Raw genomic sequence first — 20,875 nt, forward strand, 5'->3', positions numbered from 1 at the left:
GTATTTAATTACAACTGTGGTAAATCCAACAAGGGAGAAGTATTAGGTGGTAAGAGAGTGTCTAACCAGCGGATCTGAGCTAGGGGGTCAGGGAATAGTAGAAATCAAGTCCTGGTGAGGGGCCTGTGGAGCAATGGGCAGACCCTGGCCAACAGTTCACCAGCACACATCCTGACATCCAGAGGTGGATGTGGGACAGGGGCGTGCTGGGTCATGGTTAGTATCCCAGCATTTGCCAAGAAAAGCAGATAAGTCTGAATAGCCTCTTCCCTGCCTACTACACACCCTTCAACCTCCAGGCATCAGGTCAGCAGTCCAGTACCTTCAGATGATGGCTTCTGACCTGACTTCTGAGAGGACTAGGTGCCCACAGCCTAATTTCCTGACACGTGAAAAGAGAAGAGTGTTTCAGGACATCTCTGTTTCCACAAGGAAATTGTTGCCCATTTAGCTTGAGAAGCAGTAGCTTCTTAGAAGAGAAGAAAGGGAACCTCAGTGGAAAAAGAAACTGCATTTGAAATTCAATAAGAAATTTCTTAAACATGATTCTCCTTTTTTAGAAAAAGTGTATATGGTAACTTAGCATTTCAGCTTCTTCTCTGGATTCTCCCATCTGCCTTTGTTCCTTCCCTCATCCCTCCACAGGTCTGACCAGAGTTGTTCTTGCCACTAATGGCAGCAGCTGGCATATCTCTCAGCTGCCCATCAGGGATGGGAGTGGATTATTTCCCTCCTTGTTGGAGTCTCAGAACTAATCTGCAATCACATGTACCCCAGCACACAAGGGAGGGGTTAACTGGCTCCTTCCAGCTAAGTGGGGGTGGGACAGGAGTCTGGGGGCGGCAGGCAGTGGGGAGGTGTGCACAGAGTATCCGTGAGCTTTGTGCTTCTGTGAGAAAAGCATGCAATTCAGCAGGTAGGTGCATTTGGCTTTTTAACATTTATGCAGTTAATTGCTCTTTTTCCGTCTTCTGGCCTTGTGCTCCTAATATGTAATCTAATAGCTTTTTTTTTTGTAATGGCTGGCACCTCAGAGACCACTTTTTGCATGTTGATTAGACTTAGAATGTTTTGGGTTTTTTGCTCATCTGAATCCAGGAATCTGAAAGATAAATGTTTTTTCTCTCTGCTTTTAATTTTTTTGTTTAACTGTTCATCCCCTAGGCCTCCCAGTAACACTGGATGCAGGAGACAATACATTGGCAGTGAAAAACAAGCTGAACCAGTTGTAGTTTTAGATCCTGTTTCCACATATGAACCCCAAACCAAAGACCAGGTCGCTGAAAAAGATCCAACTCAACACAAGGATGATGAAGGTGAAATTAAACCAGAAGACAAAGAAGACAGTGTTGAAAAAATAAGAGATACAGACAGCTCCAACTGCTGATCCATAAACCAGAAGGCGGATATGCTCAGAAGTCCTTTTCAACAAGCACATGATTTAGTTTTGGTGTATTGGCAAGGGCTATAGACATTCTGTTCTTGTCCACTGTATTCAGAGTATAGGTTCTTTTTTGATGTCACTTTTGTAAGTTCACTTATAAATATAAGTAAGCTATTTAGCAAAGTACACATTCTTTGTAGTTTTTTAAATCTTTATAGGGATAAGATTTTTTTCTAGTTACTGTATTAAGTGTGACTTCTTTTAGAAGTTTACAAAAAATTCATGTTATCTTTTTAGGTAATGTGCATACCACTAATCAAATGTAATGATGAAAGTTTGCAGCACTTGTGTATAATTGGATAAACAGAAGTGACTAGCTTAAGGTGATTTTAAAAGCCCCCAAAGAAGCTTCTGCTTTGGGTCTGATCCTTTTTTGATGGAGAAATTTCAGTAGCATGGAAATGGTTAGGCACTGTGGCATACAAATTACTTTCTAGGATATACTGAGATAAGCTTAAAATTCAGGAGCTGATGTCAAACTAGTAGTCCCATACCCAGTGTTAATTACAACACATTATTAACTGTGGGATGCAAAACACATACTATTGATTGTGTCCACAGCCTCCCAAGGACTTTGGAGGGAAGGCTCTAGTGGCCAGAAGGCAGAATTGAGGTGAGGTCCAAACCCTGAATTGAATAGAGTATTATCTTGATGAGCCGTGTGCTCTGTGCTGTTAGTTAATTGTGTCTTCTCATGGACTCACGTGGCACAAGGACCATATTTTATCACAGTTCTTATGTTCACTGGAGATGGGTGACAGGCATACAGTTGTCTTGCTTCACTGCTGTTCTACATTACACAGGTCTGTTGTTCTCTTCAAAGAAATTAGGTGGTAGTCTCTAAAAATACAATGTTTCAGTCTACCACAGTGAATAAATACAACGTAATCAGGGATTAAAAAAAAAACTTATGCAGCTTTTCAAAGTTGATTGTTTCAAAACTGGTGTTTGTTTAAAATAAGTGGTAATGTACTTGAGTGCATTTTTTATGACAGTGATTCAGTAATGGTAATTTTACTATTAAAGAAAGTGAAAGGTTTAGTTTTGTTAGCATAGCTCAGCATGAAGCTGTCAGGTGTTTCTCACCTAAGGGCAAAAGAAAATGATAGTAATAATTGCAGTAGTTGTGTTTTATTTTTGCACGTATGCTAAACATAGGCTTGAGAAGGTGAATAGGCAGGTAAATGTACTTCCTAAATTTGGAGATAATTATCTTTCTGTAGGCTCATCATGCTTGATTGTCTCCATGTTTTTCCAGTGATGATTTTACAGTTACTTATCAGTTTACTCATAGGGAATTAAAATGTAATGTTTTTCAACTGTGATTTCCCCTAATTGAATAATACTGCTATATGATATACTAACTACAGACTGCATTAATTCACTTAAACAAGTTCTGTTATGCTGTGATTTGAACTCTTCTCACCACACTTATTAAAAAGCACCAACAGTTTCCTACTAAAGGTCAATTGTGGTTATTGACATTTTTGGTTTAGTTCCCCAAACTTGACATTCTTTAATATGAAAATTGTGTAAGACTTTATAACTTTAGTAATTTTTAATAATCCACAAAATGGTTTATTTTGAGGAATTCTATTCTTTGTTCCTGCTTTCTGCATTCCTGTGTCTGTTATCAGTCTGCTGGCATGTGTCTTACACATATTTAGGAATATAAAAATATGTACACTTGTCATTCCATATTTAATCACACACCCTTTCCAGGGTAAGGAGTTAATCATTTGTGAAATGTGTTAGCTGGACCAGGCAACATTTAGTCACTGGTACAATATTTTGAAAGTGTTCTTGCCTTTTCTGAGCTGCTTATTTCTTCACCAACATCACAAAGCATTTAAAATTAATTTGCTAACATTAATTCTAGCATCCTTTTGTATCTGAGATAGTCTCACATGAACTCCTCACCTACAGTGGTTTCAGCAGTTGATCAGTCCTGTGGAAATTCTGATTGGAGGGAATTAACAGGGCTGTAACCACCCAGCCTTGATTGGCCTGAGTTAAAACAAGATGCATGTTTTGGCTCTGGCTACTCACCAGTAATTCCTCCTTCCTTACCTGTTTTGTTAACAGTAAATGTTTGTTAGAAATGGAGTAGTACAGGTAGAGATTATTGTTAATCTTTCAGACCATTTTTAGGTTGTATGTTAGGTATAGTGTATAGTCTGTATCACAGAATCTTAAAAACAAAGTTTGGATGATTTTTATAAACGCACACTATACATGTTTAATCACTTTCATCATGGAACAGCTTCAGTTTATATGGCAATAAGTTGTGGAGAATGGATAACCATCTCTTATCATCGCTGACCTTAGGAAGATCATCAAGCAGCCCTCACTTAAGGATTGGATTTGGTTTGAAGTTTCTTCGGAGCACTAACATTTCCCAGTCCCACTGCCATTTTTAAATATAGGGTATGATGAGTTTCTTTCATCTCTTTACATGTGATTCCATATATATATATGTTTTATATCTATTATATATCCTTTAACATATATGTAGAGAGAGAGAAAATATATAAATAGAAACAATGCTTATCACTTTCAAAAACTTGAAATGCTACACATCCATTTGGTGACCCCAATCCTCAAGTAAGGAAACGGTGAATTAGGCTGTGCTCAGCGCTGAAATTAAAGTGTTGACTTGCTTGAGGTAATAAATCACCTCTTTGGTTAATTTAATGTAGTTATTCAGTTATTAACTTGGTTGTACCTTTTTTCTCTAGTTTCATTCATTTAATTATAATTTTTGTCACATTTCCAGGGCATACTCTCATACGATCTCCAATATTTCATCTGTGTGTGTGTGTGTGTGCGTGTACATGTACATGTGCAGAGGCTATCTGAACACTCATCCGTTGTTTATTGCTAAGCATTGGGAAAGGCAGTAGCAACAACAAACTGTGACACAGTTCTCCCAACTTAGAGTGATACCAACCAGTTCTCCTGCCCTGTGCTCTGAGAGAATCTGCCACTGAGCCTATTTTAAATCACTGCTTTTAGAGTAAGGCCTTGGCTCTGCCGTAAGGCCATTACCTTCCCCTCTTAGTACTCTTCAAAAGGAGAGGTCCTCAGTATGCTTAGTAAAAACTTACAGAATATATCAGAAATCTAAACTTAGCCAACTCTCCCACAGGTCAGTACATAGCAATTTATGTAATTTGGGGGAAAGACAAAAGGTAACAGTTTGAACAGAGAATCTAAATCATATAAAGCAGTTGGATATTGTTATATCGATAGGTATGTGTTTGAATATGTTTATTCCTGGTCATCCTCTGCTATAACCCCGATACTGGCTTTCAGAAGAGACAATTCAGCCAATCTATATGTTGCATCATTTTAAATCACCTACTAGATGCTGTAGTAAAAATGATTGGGCATTTAATTGCTTTAAGAATATTCATTCATTGATGTGTTTACTCACTTATGCTCATTCTTGTTCCAAAAAGGACCTGAGGAGACCCCCAAAGATATAAATGATAGATGAACAACTAAAATTTAGAAAGAGATGGGAATCAGAGAAAAGGGAATTAAGTGTAGGAAAGTGAGAGGAAGCTATTTGGCTCTTAAAAAATCCATGAAACAAGATGTACACCGTCCTGGCAGAGAGAGCTCCTAGTGTGAAAGATTTTTTTCAGAAATGTTCTGACTTGTAAAGTATGAGGTATTTGAACTGAGTGTGGAGTTGGTGGCAAAAATATTGTACTCTTTTACTAGGTCATGACCCCCCAAAATGGACAGGAGAGCTCCTATACAAACAAGATCCCCATAGAAATGTGATGGCCAGAAGACAGGGTTCACAGGTATAATTCCGGGCAAGATACTATCTCTGTATTTCACCAAACAGTGAAATTAAAAGAAGAAAAAGCACACGAGTTAGTGAAGTTTTAGACCAAAACCAAAATGAAGACATACTTGAGATCCCCCGGAGTCTAATCCTACAGGGGTGTGGCTGTCAGCTGGTGGGTGTGCAGCCCGCCCGGAAGACACTCATGGCTGATTCCTCCACAACTTCTGTGGCGAAGATGGGCTCCGGGGGCTCAGGAAGCTCACCAGCCATGGCAGCCTTTTCGGCTTCCTCATTCAAGTAGAAAAACGTGTGTTCTTCATTGAACCCTATTAAAAACAACAATAAATTTTACTGTCTAATCCAGTGGTGCCAATTTTGACGTTCTTTGTTACATAATTTAAAGGAGATCATCTTTAGAACTGTCCAGAGGTGTCACATCACCATTAGGAAGGATTCTAGAACCACCTTAAAGTGGGCATGTTGTTTATGCATTAACTGCAATACACTTGTTGAGTTTGCAGTGTACCCTTAGACAACATTCTGGAACATTTGGTTTACAGCAGACTTTGGGCAGAGGCTGAGCAGCAAAGGATAAGAGGAAGATGAACTAGAGGAAAGGCTGGTACTCTGCGTGAGACAGACCATTGCCAACTAACTACTCCAAGGTAAACCACTGAGGACTTAAGACTATTCCAGTCAGGTTCCACGTGTTTCTGGGCAGGGAGAGTGTTTTAATGACTGAGCTTTTGACAAGATTTCCTACTCAATCTCTCAGTGCAGTGATCCAGTTTTTTGGTCCCTGCCAATGTCAGCGAAATCCTCATTAATCTGTTAATCCATTCCGGAATGCTCAGGGGCTAGCACTGTCACCAGGGAGGGGCTGGGCCTCCAGTCACTAGAGTCCTTTTTGATGCCCTGAAGCAGCTGTTTCCCTTGTGGTGAAGTCTGGCTGGAAATGTGATAGGTCACTGAAGGAAACTAAAGCTTCCACAAGTCAGGATGACAAAAAAAATAATCAGACTGATACGTAGGAACAGTATAATTTTACCTATTTGAAAAAACAAGCCTTCATGTTACACACTAAACAATACAAAGTAACTTTTGACTGTTACACACTAAACAATACAAAGTAACTTGACTGCCCTTGCATGACTTAGTCTCCCAATTATATCTTTGTTTTCTAGAAAACAAGGTCATTACCTATGTTAAACGTGACAAATTAATAATTAAATATTTCTCTTGGTCGCTTTTAAAAAATGCCTATTAGTCACAAAATGGTACTTCCTTGCTTTCATATTCGATAATTGGTATGTTCCACAATACATTCTATAATACATCTATCTCATTTAATAGTTTCATTTATGGTATACAAGTATGTCAGCACTGCTTAATTAACATACTTTTTTTTTTGCAGTATATCAATTCTATTTTAAAATACAAAATAGTTTTAGAATTTCCAAGACAACTATTGGTCTCTTTAAATGTCTTTGCATGCTTTGTTTTGGCTATCACAGTCAGTAATACATAGAGTAAAAATGTATATTTGGGGTGTTGCTCTCCAATTAGCCAGTACATAAGGTGCTTCTACCCATTGCAGATTTACAAAGTTTGATGTCGTAAATGATTGGTTCATCTCTCTTGAGACCATAGCCTTTCCAAGGTACATTAAATTAACATGCTATCTACTTGAGTAAAACGAGTTGTTGCCAAGAACCACCAGGAAAACATCCACCTTTAACTTTCCTGGGCTGTGCAGGAAAACCTTAAGTATAATTTGGACCATAACAAAAGGTAGGCTTGGAAATTCCAATCAATTAAGTCTATTGAAAAGCATCACACAGCCTATTCATCAAGATTAGGGCTAGAGTTTTAAACATTCAGGTAAATAGATAATCCATTAAGAAAACAATACACGTGGCAAATGCCATCCTAGTTTTGTCAGCACTTATTTATAGTCTTTGGATTTCCCTGCCCTCCTGCCGAGAGACTTCTATTCCCCCATCTCCCAATCTTTGTTCTCTTATTCATGGCTAAGTGAAACTAAGCAAGAAAGCAGCACATACCCAGTGTTCCATTCTGGACAAGTTCTTCCTCTATAGTAAAGAGGCGATTGTACTTAGTCACCCGTTCGCCACGAGAAAGACCTCCCAACTTGATAAACCGGACACCAAGTCCAACGGCCTAAAGAGGTGAGGGAACAGCTTATTTTAAATGGAGTCATATTTTGCTAAACTACAAACAGTTCTTTAGGGAGAAAGGACACTGCCCCTGTGTGCTGTTTTGTTTTTACTCTCATTAAATTAATTTCTCATTTTGTTACATGAGTAAAGTGGCCTGCTTATAAGCTGAAAGTGTCAAAGGTAAAGAGATAGTGTGACTGTACATCAGATGCTCTACTAGTCATGTAAGCATGCTGATTTTTATCTAAGAACATTCTGGCCTTCCTACTTCATTTTAGGAGGCAAGATTGCAAGTGCACACCCCAGTCATTTAAGTGTGCCCATCATTTTACCAGGACTTCAATTTTTCTTCTTTTTAAAAGTTCAAAGATTAGCTGTCTGGGAGGAAGCAAGTCTGTTTCATAAAAGGTTACATGACTTTCTCTGCCACAGACCGCCTTTCTCTGAAATACCAATTCGGGATAAAAGCAGTGTTTTGGCAATTCTGCAATTGACCGGTTTTCAGCACTTACCAAATCGACAAGGCTGTCATCAGACGACTCTCCTTCTGCACTTCCAAAGACAGCGATGTGCTTCTTACCTATAAGCAGAGGAATTCTTTTCAGTTTTAGATGGTATGGAAACAATCATCAAATATATGAGCCTCTGGTATCAAAATTTAAAATTTGCCAGAGATTTAAAACTGCGAAGAGTCAATTATTTGACCACCTGAGAATTCTAACCCAAACGTTTGCATTTTTATTACCCTGATTTTATTTGTTTACCCCTTTGCAGTAGTTTAGATGATAAATACTAAATGAATGCCATGTTTCATCAAATTTAACATACCATAAATTGTAAGAGGCACCATTATTACCGCTGTAGAGGAAGAATGCTCAAATTAGACTGATGCATTTCTAAGCTGTAAGACACAATTCAAGGTCAATCATGTTCAATGTGCATCTTTGAGTCAAAATATACAGTAAGTGCAAGGCCATCATATGCCTAAATAATGGATTTCACAACTCATGTAAAATTCTATTCAAAGGAATCTGTCATTCTGAATGTTGACTTATTAGGAAAGCGGTGTTGATAGTATTTAAGCAATCACTTAAAGATCTCAAAACCCCTTAAAATTTGCACAGTCTACAAGACTGCAAAGCCAGAGTTCTTCCTATGGTGACAGGGTTGTGTCTTACAGGCAGGAGTTACAGCAGCTATCTGGAGTGGATGACAGAATGGCTGTTGAGAGGTAGGCCCAGGAGGAAAGACCAGGCCTTGGGGCATTCCATCCACCACCTGCACGCCACCCTGCCTGGGCCGTAGACCAGGGCAGCCTGCAGGCTAAGGGACTACAGGCATTTCATTCCATCCTCTGGCACCAGCCCAGGCCCCTGGCTGCCAGGCTCGCTCTGAGTCCTGCTCCAGGTCTGAGACCAGCCTGCTGCCTAGTTCCTGAGACCCACTCACGACATGCATGTTTCAGGCCCTGTGCATAAGTGAACAAAACTCCCATGAACTCCTGGGAACTTACAGTCTAGTAGAGGATACCAGACGTTAAATAGCCTACAAGTAATTGCGAACAGTACTACAAATGAAAATATAGGATAAGAAAGGTTCAGAGCAGCCAGTGAGGGGTGGGGGAAGTCAGGGAAGGCATACAGATCTGAAGAGGTTTCATTTAAGGCAAAAAGACCTGAAGGAATAGTTAGCCAACTAAATGGTACAGGGCAAAGCATTCTAGGCCGAAGGAACAGCATGTTCAAAGACCTCAAGGCTGTAAAAAGTTGGAAACTTTTGAGGAGTTGAAAAAAAGCCATTGTGGGCTAGTGATTGAAAAAAATCACTGTGGTGTCTTGTGAAGCTGAGAGGGCTGTGGCCTCAGCCACCTGTTTGCGGTAGCCCTCCCTGAAGGGGAGGGCCCCCGGGCAGGGCTGTTACTGGAACATTATGAAGGGAATCAGTAGTAAGCTGCATTTTGTTTTCCAGTACCGAATCACAAATGGTTGGGGTGTTTTTTTCTTCCAAGATTTATTCCATGCTTTTTATTAACTGATACACTGCATATTTAAGTTCGTTATGAGTCTTTCAGAGCTATACGTTTACTCACTGTCAATAAGATTGGTTATTTCCACCAAGTCAGACATTGTAGTTTGATTTGTGTGTTTTACGATCAGCCCGCTGCATCTGAGGATGCCAACATTCCCATCCTCTAGAAGTCTAGAGATGCTTTTGGATGCGGTGCCTGCAATTATGTAACACTTGGAACCAAGAGCATTGTAGGTGCTGTCCCACTGTTCAGAGTCCTGGGTAAATATTTAAGAACTGATCATTACAATGTATGGGACATCATCACAAAACGACAGGAATCATACAGCACATAATCAGTTATACACCTTTCTGAGACACAAAACAGGGGTGGGGGGCTTGGTTTGTTTGCATCTGCGGCTTCATGTTGCCCATACCACAGCCACACGAACTAACAAGCTTCACGGAACAGAAACTTAGAGTGATTAAATTTGAGCCTGAAGATCTAGTGAATAAAATGTTAATACACATTAAATGCTATTCTCCACATTAATTCTGATGTCCGTCAAGCACAGCCTCTTCCTACCCACTGTGTTATCCATGATGCTGCTGAAGACTGGCTGGTTAGGAGATTTCTGGTAAAAAGGCAACTGAAGGAAATGAGCCTGCAGGGATGTAGACCCTCATTCCCAACACCCTTATTTTTTATTGGTGAGACCACCAAATGAAATGAAATGCTCATTATTTAAATAGTAATATACAGTCTTCCCAGCCATTGTACCAGATTTCAACCTGTCCCATTAGAACAGACCATGCAGGTACATCTTATTGCATTAAAAAGAGCTGTGGCCAGAGCCTCAGGACAAGAAGCAGAAGATGGGTCTGGCAAGATTAAAGAACTAGGCTCAGCATCTTCCACAAGTGCTGGGGTGTAGCACAGTCTGTGAAAGGAAAGATGGGACTGAGAGAGCCTGGGGCTCCAGTAGGATCCAGCACTCTCTTTGTCCCTCAAATTTAAATAGGTGAGTTGTCTCAAAGAGGGTACCTGCTCACTATATCTAATGGTTCTCAAATTCATAAAATCAAGAATGTAAGTTTTGAAGTTTAAGTGGGTTAGGAAGAGAGAGTTCTATGGCACATAAACAACCTTGCATTAGTGTGAAAAAATGCATTAGATGCATTAGTGTGAATAAATCAGAAACCTCAATATCTCACACCTTTTAAAAATATGGCTTTGTGGGGCTTCCCTGGTGGCACAGTGGTTGAGAGTCCACCTGCCGATGGAGGGGACACGGGTTCATGCCCTGGTCCGGGAAGATCCCACATGCCACGGAGTGGCTAGGCCCGTGAGCCATGGCCGCTGAGCCTGCATGTCCAGAGCCTGTGCTCCGCAACGGGAGAGGCCACAACAGTGAGAGGCCAGTGCACCTCAAAAAAAAACAAAAACAAAAACAAAAAATAAATAAATAAATAAAAATATGGCTTTGTAACTTCTATGCATGCATAGTAACTGGATTTAGGTTTAAAAAACATTTGGCCTAGTTGAAGTCCTGTTTCCATGAGCACTTGGAAATGATATGTGATTAACCTATTGAAGCACCCGCTAGCACACTGGGCTTGCCTGCCATCAGTTAGGCTGCTTGTAAATACCCAGGTATTCCTGAAGTGCTGGGAGATACTTGTTTCATTCCATAGACAGGCACACTCCTGTGTGTTTCTGCTATTCATTTGCTTAGTAAGTGCCTTTTCTCAAAAATGCCAAAATAAAGCAACTCAGCCCCAGCCCAAATTACAACACATTTCAAATCTACAGATCCAAAAGAAATATTTTATTCTGTTTTATTATAAAATTCAAGTTGAATCCTGTTACCTCTTTCCTGAAAGGATCAATTAAGGCAATAATTGAAGGGAACTTGTTGATCAGCTCCACATACAGGTCAACCATCTCAGCTGCATTTTTGTAGGTTCCCATCATCACTTCATACTTTCCTTTACTCTGATAAGTATAAGGAAGATATTAAAGGATAAATGATGAATTCTTCAAACATTAAAGATGTGATTCAAATTCATTTTCATTCATTTCATATAAAAGACTGCAAACAGATTATTTCCAGGCCACATTCACCTGAGAAATCTATGCATTTTACTTTAAATATCTGTTAAATGTCAACCTGGGAAAAATCAAGTCAGCATTCCTCTGGATGCCCCATAGATCTCTTCCCAATGACTTCAGATGAAGCCTTCTGCACCAAAAAATGAGTAAAAAGTAGGAGGGGATTAATTTCTTACTTAAGTTTTATAACGTGGTGCAAGATACTGCTTGGATAGATGGGCAATAACATAAATTCATAAACAGAATAGCAATGCAGACCTGCCTGCTCACTAGAACTACCACTGTTCAGCTCACAGTGAATGAATAGCTTGTTTACTGTAAATATTCTAAAATTTGAAAGCGGGGCTAAGCTTTTGAGATACTAACAACCAATATGAAATGTAAAGAGACTTACATGAAGGCAAGCATGCAAGTCTAGTAGTAACAATACTGTTTTGAAAGTGGAGTTCTAGTGCAACCCATTCATTTGAAGTCTAGAACACCGCCAAGTCATTAAGCATAGGAGTAAACGAAGCTGGAGGATCTAGTGTAGTCTCTGTAAACACAGCACCCTTATGTCCAGTTCAAGTCTGTGTCCAGGGATGGCACCTGGGGTATTTAGGTACTGGGAGGGAGGTGGAATGGACCAGAATGGCTCTTTGATTTATTAATGCCTTCCTGTTGTTGCTAATAGAATGGATTCCATTGGAATTAAGCAGGCTCCTAATAAGTCCATCATTGAAAAGATTCTATACTTCTTTTCACGTAAAATATAGCAGCAAGAACTCTCAGTTTCTATACTGCAAAACGTATGCAATCCTATCTTGTCAGAGAGGAAATGATAATGATTTTGAACACTGTAAGAATTATCTGATATCAAGCTAAAGCATTTTACTAAATATAAGCAATAAATACTCATTCTAGTTAACACTAGCAGTCAGTATTTTCATAGTTCTTGGTATACGTTGCTGATGAAAACATGCAATTATTTCTTTTACTGGTATGCCTAGGAACCAATGATTATGTGAAGAATACGAAATTACATTAAATATTCCTTTATGCGCTTAGTTTCTTTAGGAAAGTAAAAACTTTTAGAAGTCAGCTGAAACTTAGGTTTCTTATATACTATTCAAGATTTCCTTTGAAGTTAAAAGAATCACAAATTAAAGTGGAATAGTATTTGGTCATGTGCCCTGAATTTGACATTAATTACTATTATTAATTATTCTCCAAAAACTTCAATAACTTAGAAATACTTTTATATTTAAAAAGTGAGAGAGGGCAGACAGCAGAAGCAAGAAGAAATACAATCCTGCAGCCTGTGGAACAAAAACCACATTCACAGAAACACAGACAAGATGAAAAGGCAGAGGGCTATATACCAGATGAAGGAACAAGATAAAACCCCAGAAAAACAACTAAATGAAGTGGACATAGGCAACCTTCCAGAAAAAGAATTCAGAATAATGATAGTGAAGATGATCCAGGACCTCGGAAAAAGAATGGAGGCAAAGATCGAGAGGATGCAAGAAATGTTTAACAAAGACCTAGAAGAATTAAAGAACAAACAGAGATGAACACTATAATAACTGAAATGAAAAATACACTAGAAGGAATCAATAGCAGGATAACTGAGGCAGACAGAAGAACGGATAAGTGACCTGGAAGACAGAATGGTGGAATTCACTGCTGCAGAACAGAATAAAGAAAAAAGAATGAAAAGAAATGAAGACACCCTAAGAGACCTCTGGGACAACATTAGACACCATTTGCATTATAGGGGTCCCAGAAGGAGAAGAGAGAGAAAAGACCCGAGAAAATATTTGAAAAGATTATAGTAGAAAACTTCCCTAACATGGGAAAGGAAATAGCCACCCAAGTCCAGGAAGCACAGAGAGTCCCAGGCAGGATAAACCCAAGGAGAAACATGCCGAGACACATAGTAATCAAATTGGCAAAAATTAAAGACAAAGAAAAATTACTGAAAGCAACAAGAGAAAAATGACAACATGTAAGGGAACTCCCATCAGGTGAACAGCTGACTTCTCAGCAGAAACTCTACAAGCCAGAAGGGAGTGGCATGACATATTTAAAGTGATGAAAGGGAATAACCTACAACCAAGATTACTCTACCCGGCAAGGATCTCATTCAGATTCAATGGAGACATCAAAAGCTTTACAGACAAGCAAAAGCTAAGAGACTTCAGCACCACCAAACCAGCTCTACACTAAATACAATAGGAACTTCTCTAAGTGGGAAACACAAGAGAAGAAAAGGACCTACGAAAACAAACCCATTACAATTAAGAAAATGGTAATAGGAACGTACATATTGATAATTACCTTAAACGTGAATGGATTAAATGCTCCAACCAAAAGACACAGGCTTGCTGAATGGATACAAAAACAAGACCCAGGGCTTCCCTGGTGACGCAGTGGTTGAGGGTCCACCTGCTGATGTGGGGCATGCGGGTTTGTGCCCCGGTCCGGGGGGACCCACATGCCATGGAGAGGCTGGGCCCGTGAGCCATGGCCACTGAGCCTGTGCATCCAGAGCCTGTGCTCCGCAACGGGAGAAGCCGCAACAGTGAGAGGCCCGTGTACCGCAAAAAAAAAAAAAAAGACCTATATATATGCTGTCTACAAGAGACCCACTTCAGACCTAGGGACACATACAGACTGAAAGTGAGGGGATGGAAAAAGATATTCCATGCAAATGGAAATCAAAAGAAAGCTGGAGCAGCAATACTCATATCAGATAAAATAGACTTTAAAGAATGTTACAAGAGACAAGGAAGGACACTACATAATGATCAAAGGATCAATCCAAGAAGAAGACATAACAATCATAAATATAGATGCACCCAACATAGGAGCACCTCAATACATAAGGCAACTGCTAACAGCTATAAAAGAGGAAATCTACAGAAACACAATAATTGTGGGGGACTTTAACACCTCACTTACACCAATGGACAGATCATCCAAACAGAAAATTAATAAGGAAACACAAGCTTTAAGTGACACAATAGACCAGATAGATTTCATTGATATTTTTAGGACATTCCATCCAAAAAAAAGCAGGTAACACTTTCTTCTCAAGTGCACAAAGAACATTCTCCAGGATAGATCATATCTTGGGTCACAAATCAAGCCTCAGTAAATTTAAGAAAACTAAAATCATATCAAGCATCTTTTCTGACCACAATGCTATGAGATTAGAAATCAGTTACAGGGAAAAAAATGTAAAAAACACAAACACATGGAGGCTAAACAGTACGTTACTAAATAACCAAGAGATCACTGAAGACATCAAAGAGGAAATCAAAAAGTACCTAGACACAAATGACAATGAAAACACGACGATCCAAAACCTATGGGATGCAGCAAAAGCAGTTCTAAGAGGGAAGTTCATAGCTATACAAGCCTACCTCAAGAAACAAGAAAAATCTCAAATAAACAATCTAAACTTATACCTAAAGGAACTAGAGAAAGAAGAACAAACAAAACCCAAAGTTAGCAGAAGGAAAGAAATCATAAAGATCATCATCAAGTGGAATTTATCCCAGGGATGCAAGGATTCTTCAATATATGCAAATCAATCAATGTGATACACCATATTAACGAACTGAAGAATAAAAACCATATGATCATCTCAATAGATGCAGAAAAAGCTTTCGACAAAATTCAACACCTATTTATGATAAAAACTCTCCAGAAAGTGGGCACAGAGGGAACCTACCTCAACATAATAAAGGCCATGTATGACAAACCCACAGCAAACATCATTCTCAATGGTGAAAAACTGAAAGCATTTCCTCTAAGATCAGGAACGAGACAAGGATGTCCACTCTCACCACTATTATTCAATATAGCTTTGGAAGTCCTAACCACGGCAATCAGAGAAGAAAAAGAAATAAAAGGAATACAAATTGGAAAAGAAGAAGTAAAACTGTCACTGTTTGCAGATGACATGATACTATACATAGAGAATCCTAAAGATGCCACCAGAAAACTACTAGAGCTAATCAATGAATTTGGTAAAGTTGCAGGATACAAAATTAATGCACAGAAATCTCTTGCATTCCTATACACTAATGATGAAAAATCTGAAAGAGAAATTAAGGAAACACTCGCATTTTCCATTGCAACAAAAAGAATAAAATACCTAGGAATAAACCTTCCTAGGGAAACAAAAGACCTGTATGCAGAAAACTATAAGACACTGATGAAAGAAATTAAAGATGATACAAACAGATGGAGAGATCTACATGTTCTTGGATTGGAAGCATCAATACTGTGAAAATGACTCTACTACCCAAAGCAATCTACAGATTCAATGCAATCCCTATCAAATTACCAATGGCATTTTTTACAGAACTAGAACAAAAAAATCTTAAAATCTGTATGGAGACACAAAAGACCCTGAATAGCCGAAGCAGTCTTGAGGGAAAAAAATTAGAGCTGGAGGAATCAGACTCCCTGACTTCAGACTATATTACAAAGCTACAGTAATCAAGACAGCATGGTACTGGCACAAAAACAGAAATAGAGATCAATGGAACAGGATAGAAAGGCCAGAGATAAACCCACGCACCTATGGTCAACTAATCGATGACAAAGGAGGAAAGGATATACAATTGAGAAAAGACAGTCTCTTCAATAAATGGTGCTGGGGAAACTGGACAGCTACATGCAAAAGAATTAAATTAAAACACTCCCTAACACCGTACACAAAAATAAACTCAAAATGGATTCGAGACCTAAATGTAAGCCTGGACACTATAAAACTCTCAGAGGAAAGCATAGGAAGAACACCCTTTGACATAAATCACAGCAAGATCTTCTTCTTCTTTTTTTTTTTTACACGGGCCTCTCACTGTTGTGGCCTCTCCCATTGTGGAGCACAGGCTCCGGATGCACAGGCTCAGTGGCCATGGCTCACGGGCCCAGCCGCTCCGCGACATGTGGGATCTTCCCGGACCGGGGCACAAACCCGTGTCCCCTGCATCAGCAGGCGGACTCTCAACCACTGCACCACCAGGGAAGCCCAGCAAGATCTTCTTTGATCCACCTCCTAGAGTAATGGAAATAAAAACAAAAATAAACAAATGGGACCTAATGAAACTTAAAAGCTTTTGCAAAGCAAAGGAAACTACAAACACGACGAAAAGACAACCCTCAGAATGGGAGAAAATATTTTCAAACAAATCAACAAAGGATTAATCTCCAAAATATATAAACACCTCATGCAGCTCAATATTAAAAAAACAAACAACCCAATCCAAAAATGGGCAGAAGACCTAAATAGACATTTCTCCAAAGAAGACATACAGATGGCCAAGAAGCACATGAAAAGCTGCTCAACATCACTAATTATTAGTGAAATGCAAATCAAAACTACAATGAGGTATCACCTCATACCAGTTAGAATGGGCATCATCAGAAAATCTACAAACAACAAATGCTGGAGAGGGTGTGGAGAAAAGGGAACCCTCTTGCACTGTTGGTGGGAATGTAAATTGATACAGCCACTATGGAGAACAGTATGGAGGTTCCTTAAAAAACTAAAAATAGAATTACCATATGATCCAGCAATCCCACTACTGGGCATATACCCAGAGAAAACCATAATTCAAAAAGACACATGCACCCCAATGTTCACTTCAGCACTATTTACAATAGCCAGGTCACGGAAGCAACCTAAATGCCCATCGACAGACGAATGGATAAAGATGATGTGGTAAATATATACAATGGAATATTACTCAGCCATAAAAAGCAATGAAATTGGGTCATTTGTAGAGATGTGGATGGACCTAGAGACTGTCATACAGAATGAAGTCAGAAAGAGAAAAACAAATATCGTATATTAACACATATATGTGGAATCTAGAAAAATGGTACAGATGAACCAGTTTGCAAGGCAGAAATAGAGACACAGATGTAGAGAAGAAACGTATGGACACCAAGGGGGGAAGTGGCGGGGGGTGGTGGTGTGATGAATTAGGAGATTGGGATTGACATGTATACACTAATATGTACAAAATAGGTAACTGATAAGAACCTGCTGTATAAAAAAATAAAATAAAATGCAAAAATTCAAAAAAAAAAGTGAATCACCAGCAGAAACTCGAAGAACCACATGTCTAGAAGGGCTTATCAAGTCATAGTTACAACTGACCCACTTTTTATGCTTGACCAACTCAGCATTCACCAACCAAATGAATGTACTCTGCAGAACATACCAGTTTGTTAAATTATTTTTCAATAGTTTTCATGATTTCAATGTAAGCAATCCATTTTAGACATTTTTATTACAGAATTTCTATATATAATTATGGTGACATTTCTGTTAATTTTTAAAGTTATCTGGTTATGTTGTTGTCTGGTCATTAGGTAACTTGCCTCTCTCAACTCCAGTATATTTGGACCCCTCCCATGATACTAGCTTAAAAAATAGGATTTCTTTGGAAATACGTACAGATAGGCTCTTCTTTTGAGTTCTAATTTAAAAACAATGAGACTGCAACAAAAAGTAAATGTTCTGGAGTGGAAACTTACATAGTCCATCAGTTCATGTGCAGCACAGTTGATGGCTAGATGGAGATCCGTTCCCATTTCTAGCCCCATGTTCGCACAGATTCCTTGTATTAGGAGCAGTGGCTGCTCTATGGTGTCATAATTCATGGTTAAACAGCCAAGATGGGACATCTTGCTGGTGATCTGCTGCTTCAGGATCAAGAAAATCATGCACGTAAATATAGCACATTAAGGTTCTTGGGGCTTCCAGTGGCTGGCAATTTGTAACCAGACACAGCTCTCCAAACACGAGGTCCTCTGATTCTCGATTAATCCTGCCCCTAGTTCCCACTCATCTCTGCATATTTTCGGGCAGATGATTGTCTTGCAGTATCTGGGAATAATTATCTTACTCCCACGGTTTTCAAGTTTGACCTAGGAACACACTTTGCTCTCTTTTGTTGCCCATGTTATTATCTCTTTATTGGCTCTATCATTGTACACGGGCTCACCTGAGCCATAACCACCAGGTTGGTGACTCTACAGGCTGTCCCTGTAAATGTCTGTCCTGCCTGTCCCTAACTGCCTTCTTCCTCCAAACCTGCTCTTTCCTATGTTCCATTTTCCTTTAGAAGACTATAACTGTTAAAACTTAAAAATTTAACTCTCCTTCAGGAAAGGTTTTATTTTAAAAGGGATTGAAGACTTCAGCTAAAGGGATGTAGCACTGAGGATGCATTGCAGTGGAAGATTTGAGGACCCAAATGAGCTCAGGGGACAGGCAGCCATAGGCTTCGATTGCAAGGTCAGCCTTGACGTGCCCTCATCATAAATTGTCACTATGCAATTTTAATGTAAGTTGAAGCAGAATCACTAAAGGGTGTGTGTGTGTGTGTGTGTGTGTGTGTGTGTGTGTGTGTGTGTGTGTACCAGTCTCAAGAGCAAACATGAAAGTAGGTATAAATATCCTATTTTTACTGATGATAGTACTAGTTAATTATAAGAACCATCCAACATTTTTAATGTCAGTGAGAGGAACCTTTTATTTGGCAAAGGAATAGTTGGGGAAATTTTTGTGTGTCAGTTAAGGAGTTTCATTACGGAGTCTTCAAAACTATGAAAGCATCACTTACTTGGTGCTTACTAAATGCCAGGTATCATTCTAAACACTTTACATAAAGTAAACACATTTACTCCTTACATCAATCCCATGAAGCAGGTACCATTATTATCCCTATTTAAGAGAGAGTTGAGTAAGTTGGAACAGATTTTAATCCAGGTAGTTGAGCTAGAGTCCATGCCTCTAATTCTGGTATGGCTGCCTCTCTAGAATCTATCATCTATCCTGTTTCTGATGGTGGGGAGGCGGGGGGAGTAGTAAAGCTGATCTCAGGAAGGGCTGATCTTGGTCTAAGTTTCTCAGAATACATCAGACAACCTGCTGGAATGAAGGGAACAGAGCTGAGATTTGCTACTTGCTCACCAGCCCCTGCCTCTCTTGCAAGGTCCAATTCTAGTATACACACCTGTCAAGGATTTTACTTACTGCTGTATCTGTTCACACATTTCTCTTCTCTCTCCCAAGTTTAAGGAGGAACTTAACTTTTTATCTCCACCAAGTCCTTCTCTCTCCTTCCTTTACTAGTCCTTCTTGCTGATGACTTCAACGGACCCTGAAGTCCCTGACATCCAGGTAGTGATTGCAGGGTTATCAGAGCAAATATCACACATGTGAGCAACCCTCATCCATTTGCATTATCTTCGGGGTTCTTGTTGGTTGTTCTAACTATATTGCTGAAAGTCAGGCATATAATAGGTGTATCTGTCAGAGCGCCCACAGTCACCAAAGTGATGGACTGATCAAGTTCAGCTGGCTGAGGCTCTGCAGCCCATTTTCACCAGGCTTGTTTGCCTGACCCTCCTGGCAAAATCTGAGCTCTGGCAATGGTTCATCTGAAATGGTGCCTCAGTGCTTTTGGGGGACCAGAGGAAGGAACTTCTATCTTTTTGTGCTTTTTCTTTCTTTCTTTGGTAGTATTAAAATTAAGAGCCAAAACATCCTATATGCCTTTGAGCTAGTATTCAGAGAGATTCATCTTCCCCAGCACTTCACCTAGAGGGTTTCCCATGTAATCCTATTAGTCATAAGAGCCTCTCCAGGCCCTCTGAGATTTCACTTGGCCAGACAACTGCAAGCAGTGATGGCCTGGCAGCCTGTTGCCAGAGAGGTGGGGGCAGAATGATATTCCAGCTCTGAGGGTTGCCTGGTTTAGTCCCCCTGAAGCAGTATCACCATTTGATTTCCATTTGTGTTAGGCCAGTCCTGGAGCAAAATGACTGGGAGAGGAAAAGGGGCAGGGAATATAGAAATGAACTGTTATACAGAAGCATGGTAAACAAATACATTTACTTACTTGACCTCTTTTGCCTCCATTATGACCTTTTTTTGTCTCTGGTTTTGGAGGAAGGGACTGCGAGACAGAAGATAAAGACATATCACTCGGGATTTTCAGACACGTCTGTGGCAGCAAGCAGAGCTTCATGTCCTCTGGCCTGCCCACTGCTCTGGGGTTGAGCCAGTCACACTGCAAGTCACACACACACACACACACACACACACACACACACACACACACACAGGGATGATGCCAGCCACTCTTTAATTTCATAAACCTCAAACTGTTTCTCAAAATCAGGCGCATGTTCCCTTTAGTTCATCCTTACATTCTGCCTCCAATCACATGTATGAGGTATGGATATACATGTTCATGCATTTCTACTTATATAAGTAATTATTCACTCATCATGTCCTGATTCCTGCTGTGTGC

The 20,875-nt window shown here is 39.6% G+C and overlaps 2 protein-coding genes across 5 annotated transcripts in view; one reads left to right on the forward strand and one right to left on the reverse strand.

Moving 5' to 3' along the window:
* SHTN1 (shootin 1) overlaps positions 1-2,900 on the forward strand; it is a 116,924-nt gene extending 114,024 nt beyond the window's left edge. For all 4 annotated transcript variants that reach the window (XM_007469596.1, XM_007469591.1, XM_007469593.1 and 1 more), the window contains one exon: positions 1,165-2,900. In XM_007469596.1, the coding sequence (XP_007469658.1) occupies positions 1,165-1,176 (12 nt within the window). In that variant the 3' untranslated portion in view covers positions 1,177-2,900. The remainder of the gene's footprint in view (positions 1-1,164) is intronic.
* Positions 2,901-5,411: 2,511 nt separating this feature from the next.
* The window catches only part of ENO4 (enolase 4), a 28,980-nt gene continuing 13,516 nt past the window's right edge, over positions 5,412-20,875 (reverse strand). Inside the window, exons 8-14 of the mRNA XM_007469640.1 lie at positions 20,462-20,518; positions 18,090-18,257; positions 11,304-11,429; positions 9,516-9,711; positions 7,939-8,006; positions 7,310-7,427; positions 5,412-5,572 (exon numbers count right to left, since the gene is read on the reverse strand). Of these exons, the coding sequence (XP_007469702.1) occupies positions 5,412-5,572; positions 7,310-7,427; positions 7,939-8,006; positions 9,516-9,711; positions 11,304-11,429; positions 18,090-18,257; positions 20,462-20,518 (894 nt within the window). The remainder of the gene's footprint in view (positions 5,573-7,309; positions 7,428-7,938; positions 8,007-9,515; positions 9,712-11,303; positions 11,430-18,089; positions 18,258-20,461; positions 20,519-20,875) is intronic.

The sequence above is a fragment of the Lipotes vexillifer genome, unplaced genomic scaffold, assembly GCF_000442215.2.
Source record: "Lipotes vexillifer unplaced genomic scaffold, Lipotes_vexillifer_v1.1 scaffold240, whole genome shotgun sequence".
NCBI lineage: Eukaryota > Metazoa > Chordata > Mammalia > Artiodactyla > Lipotidae > Lipotes > Lipotes vexillifer.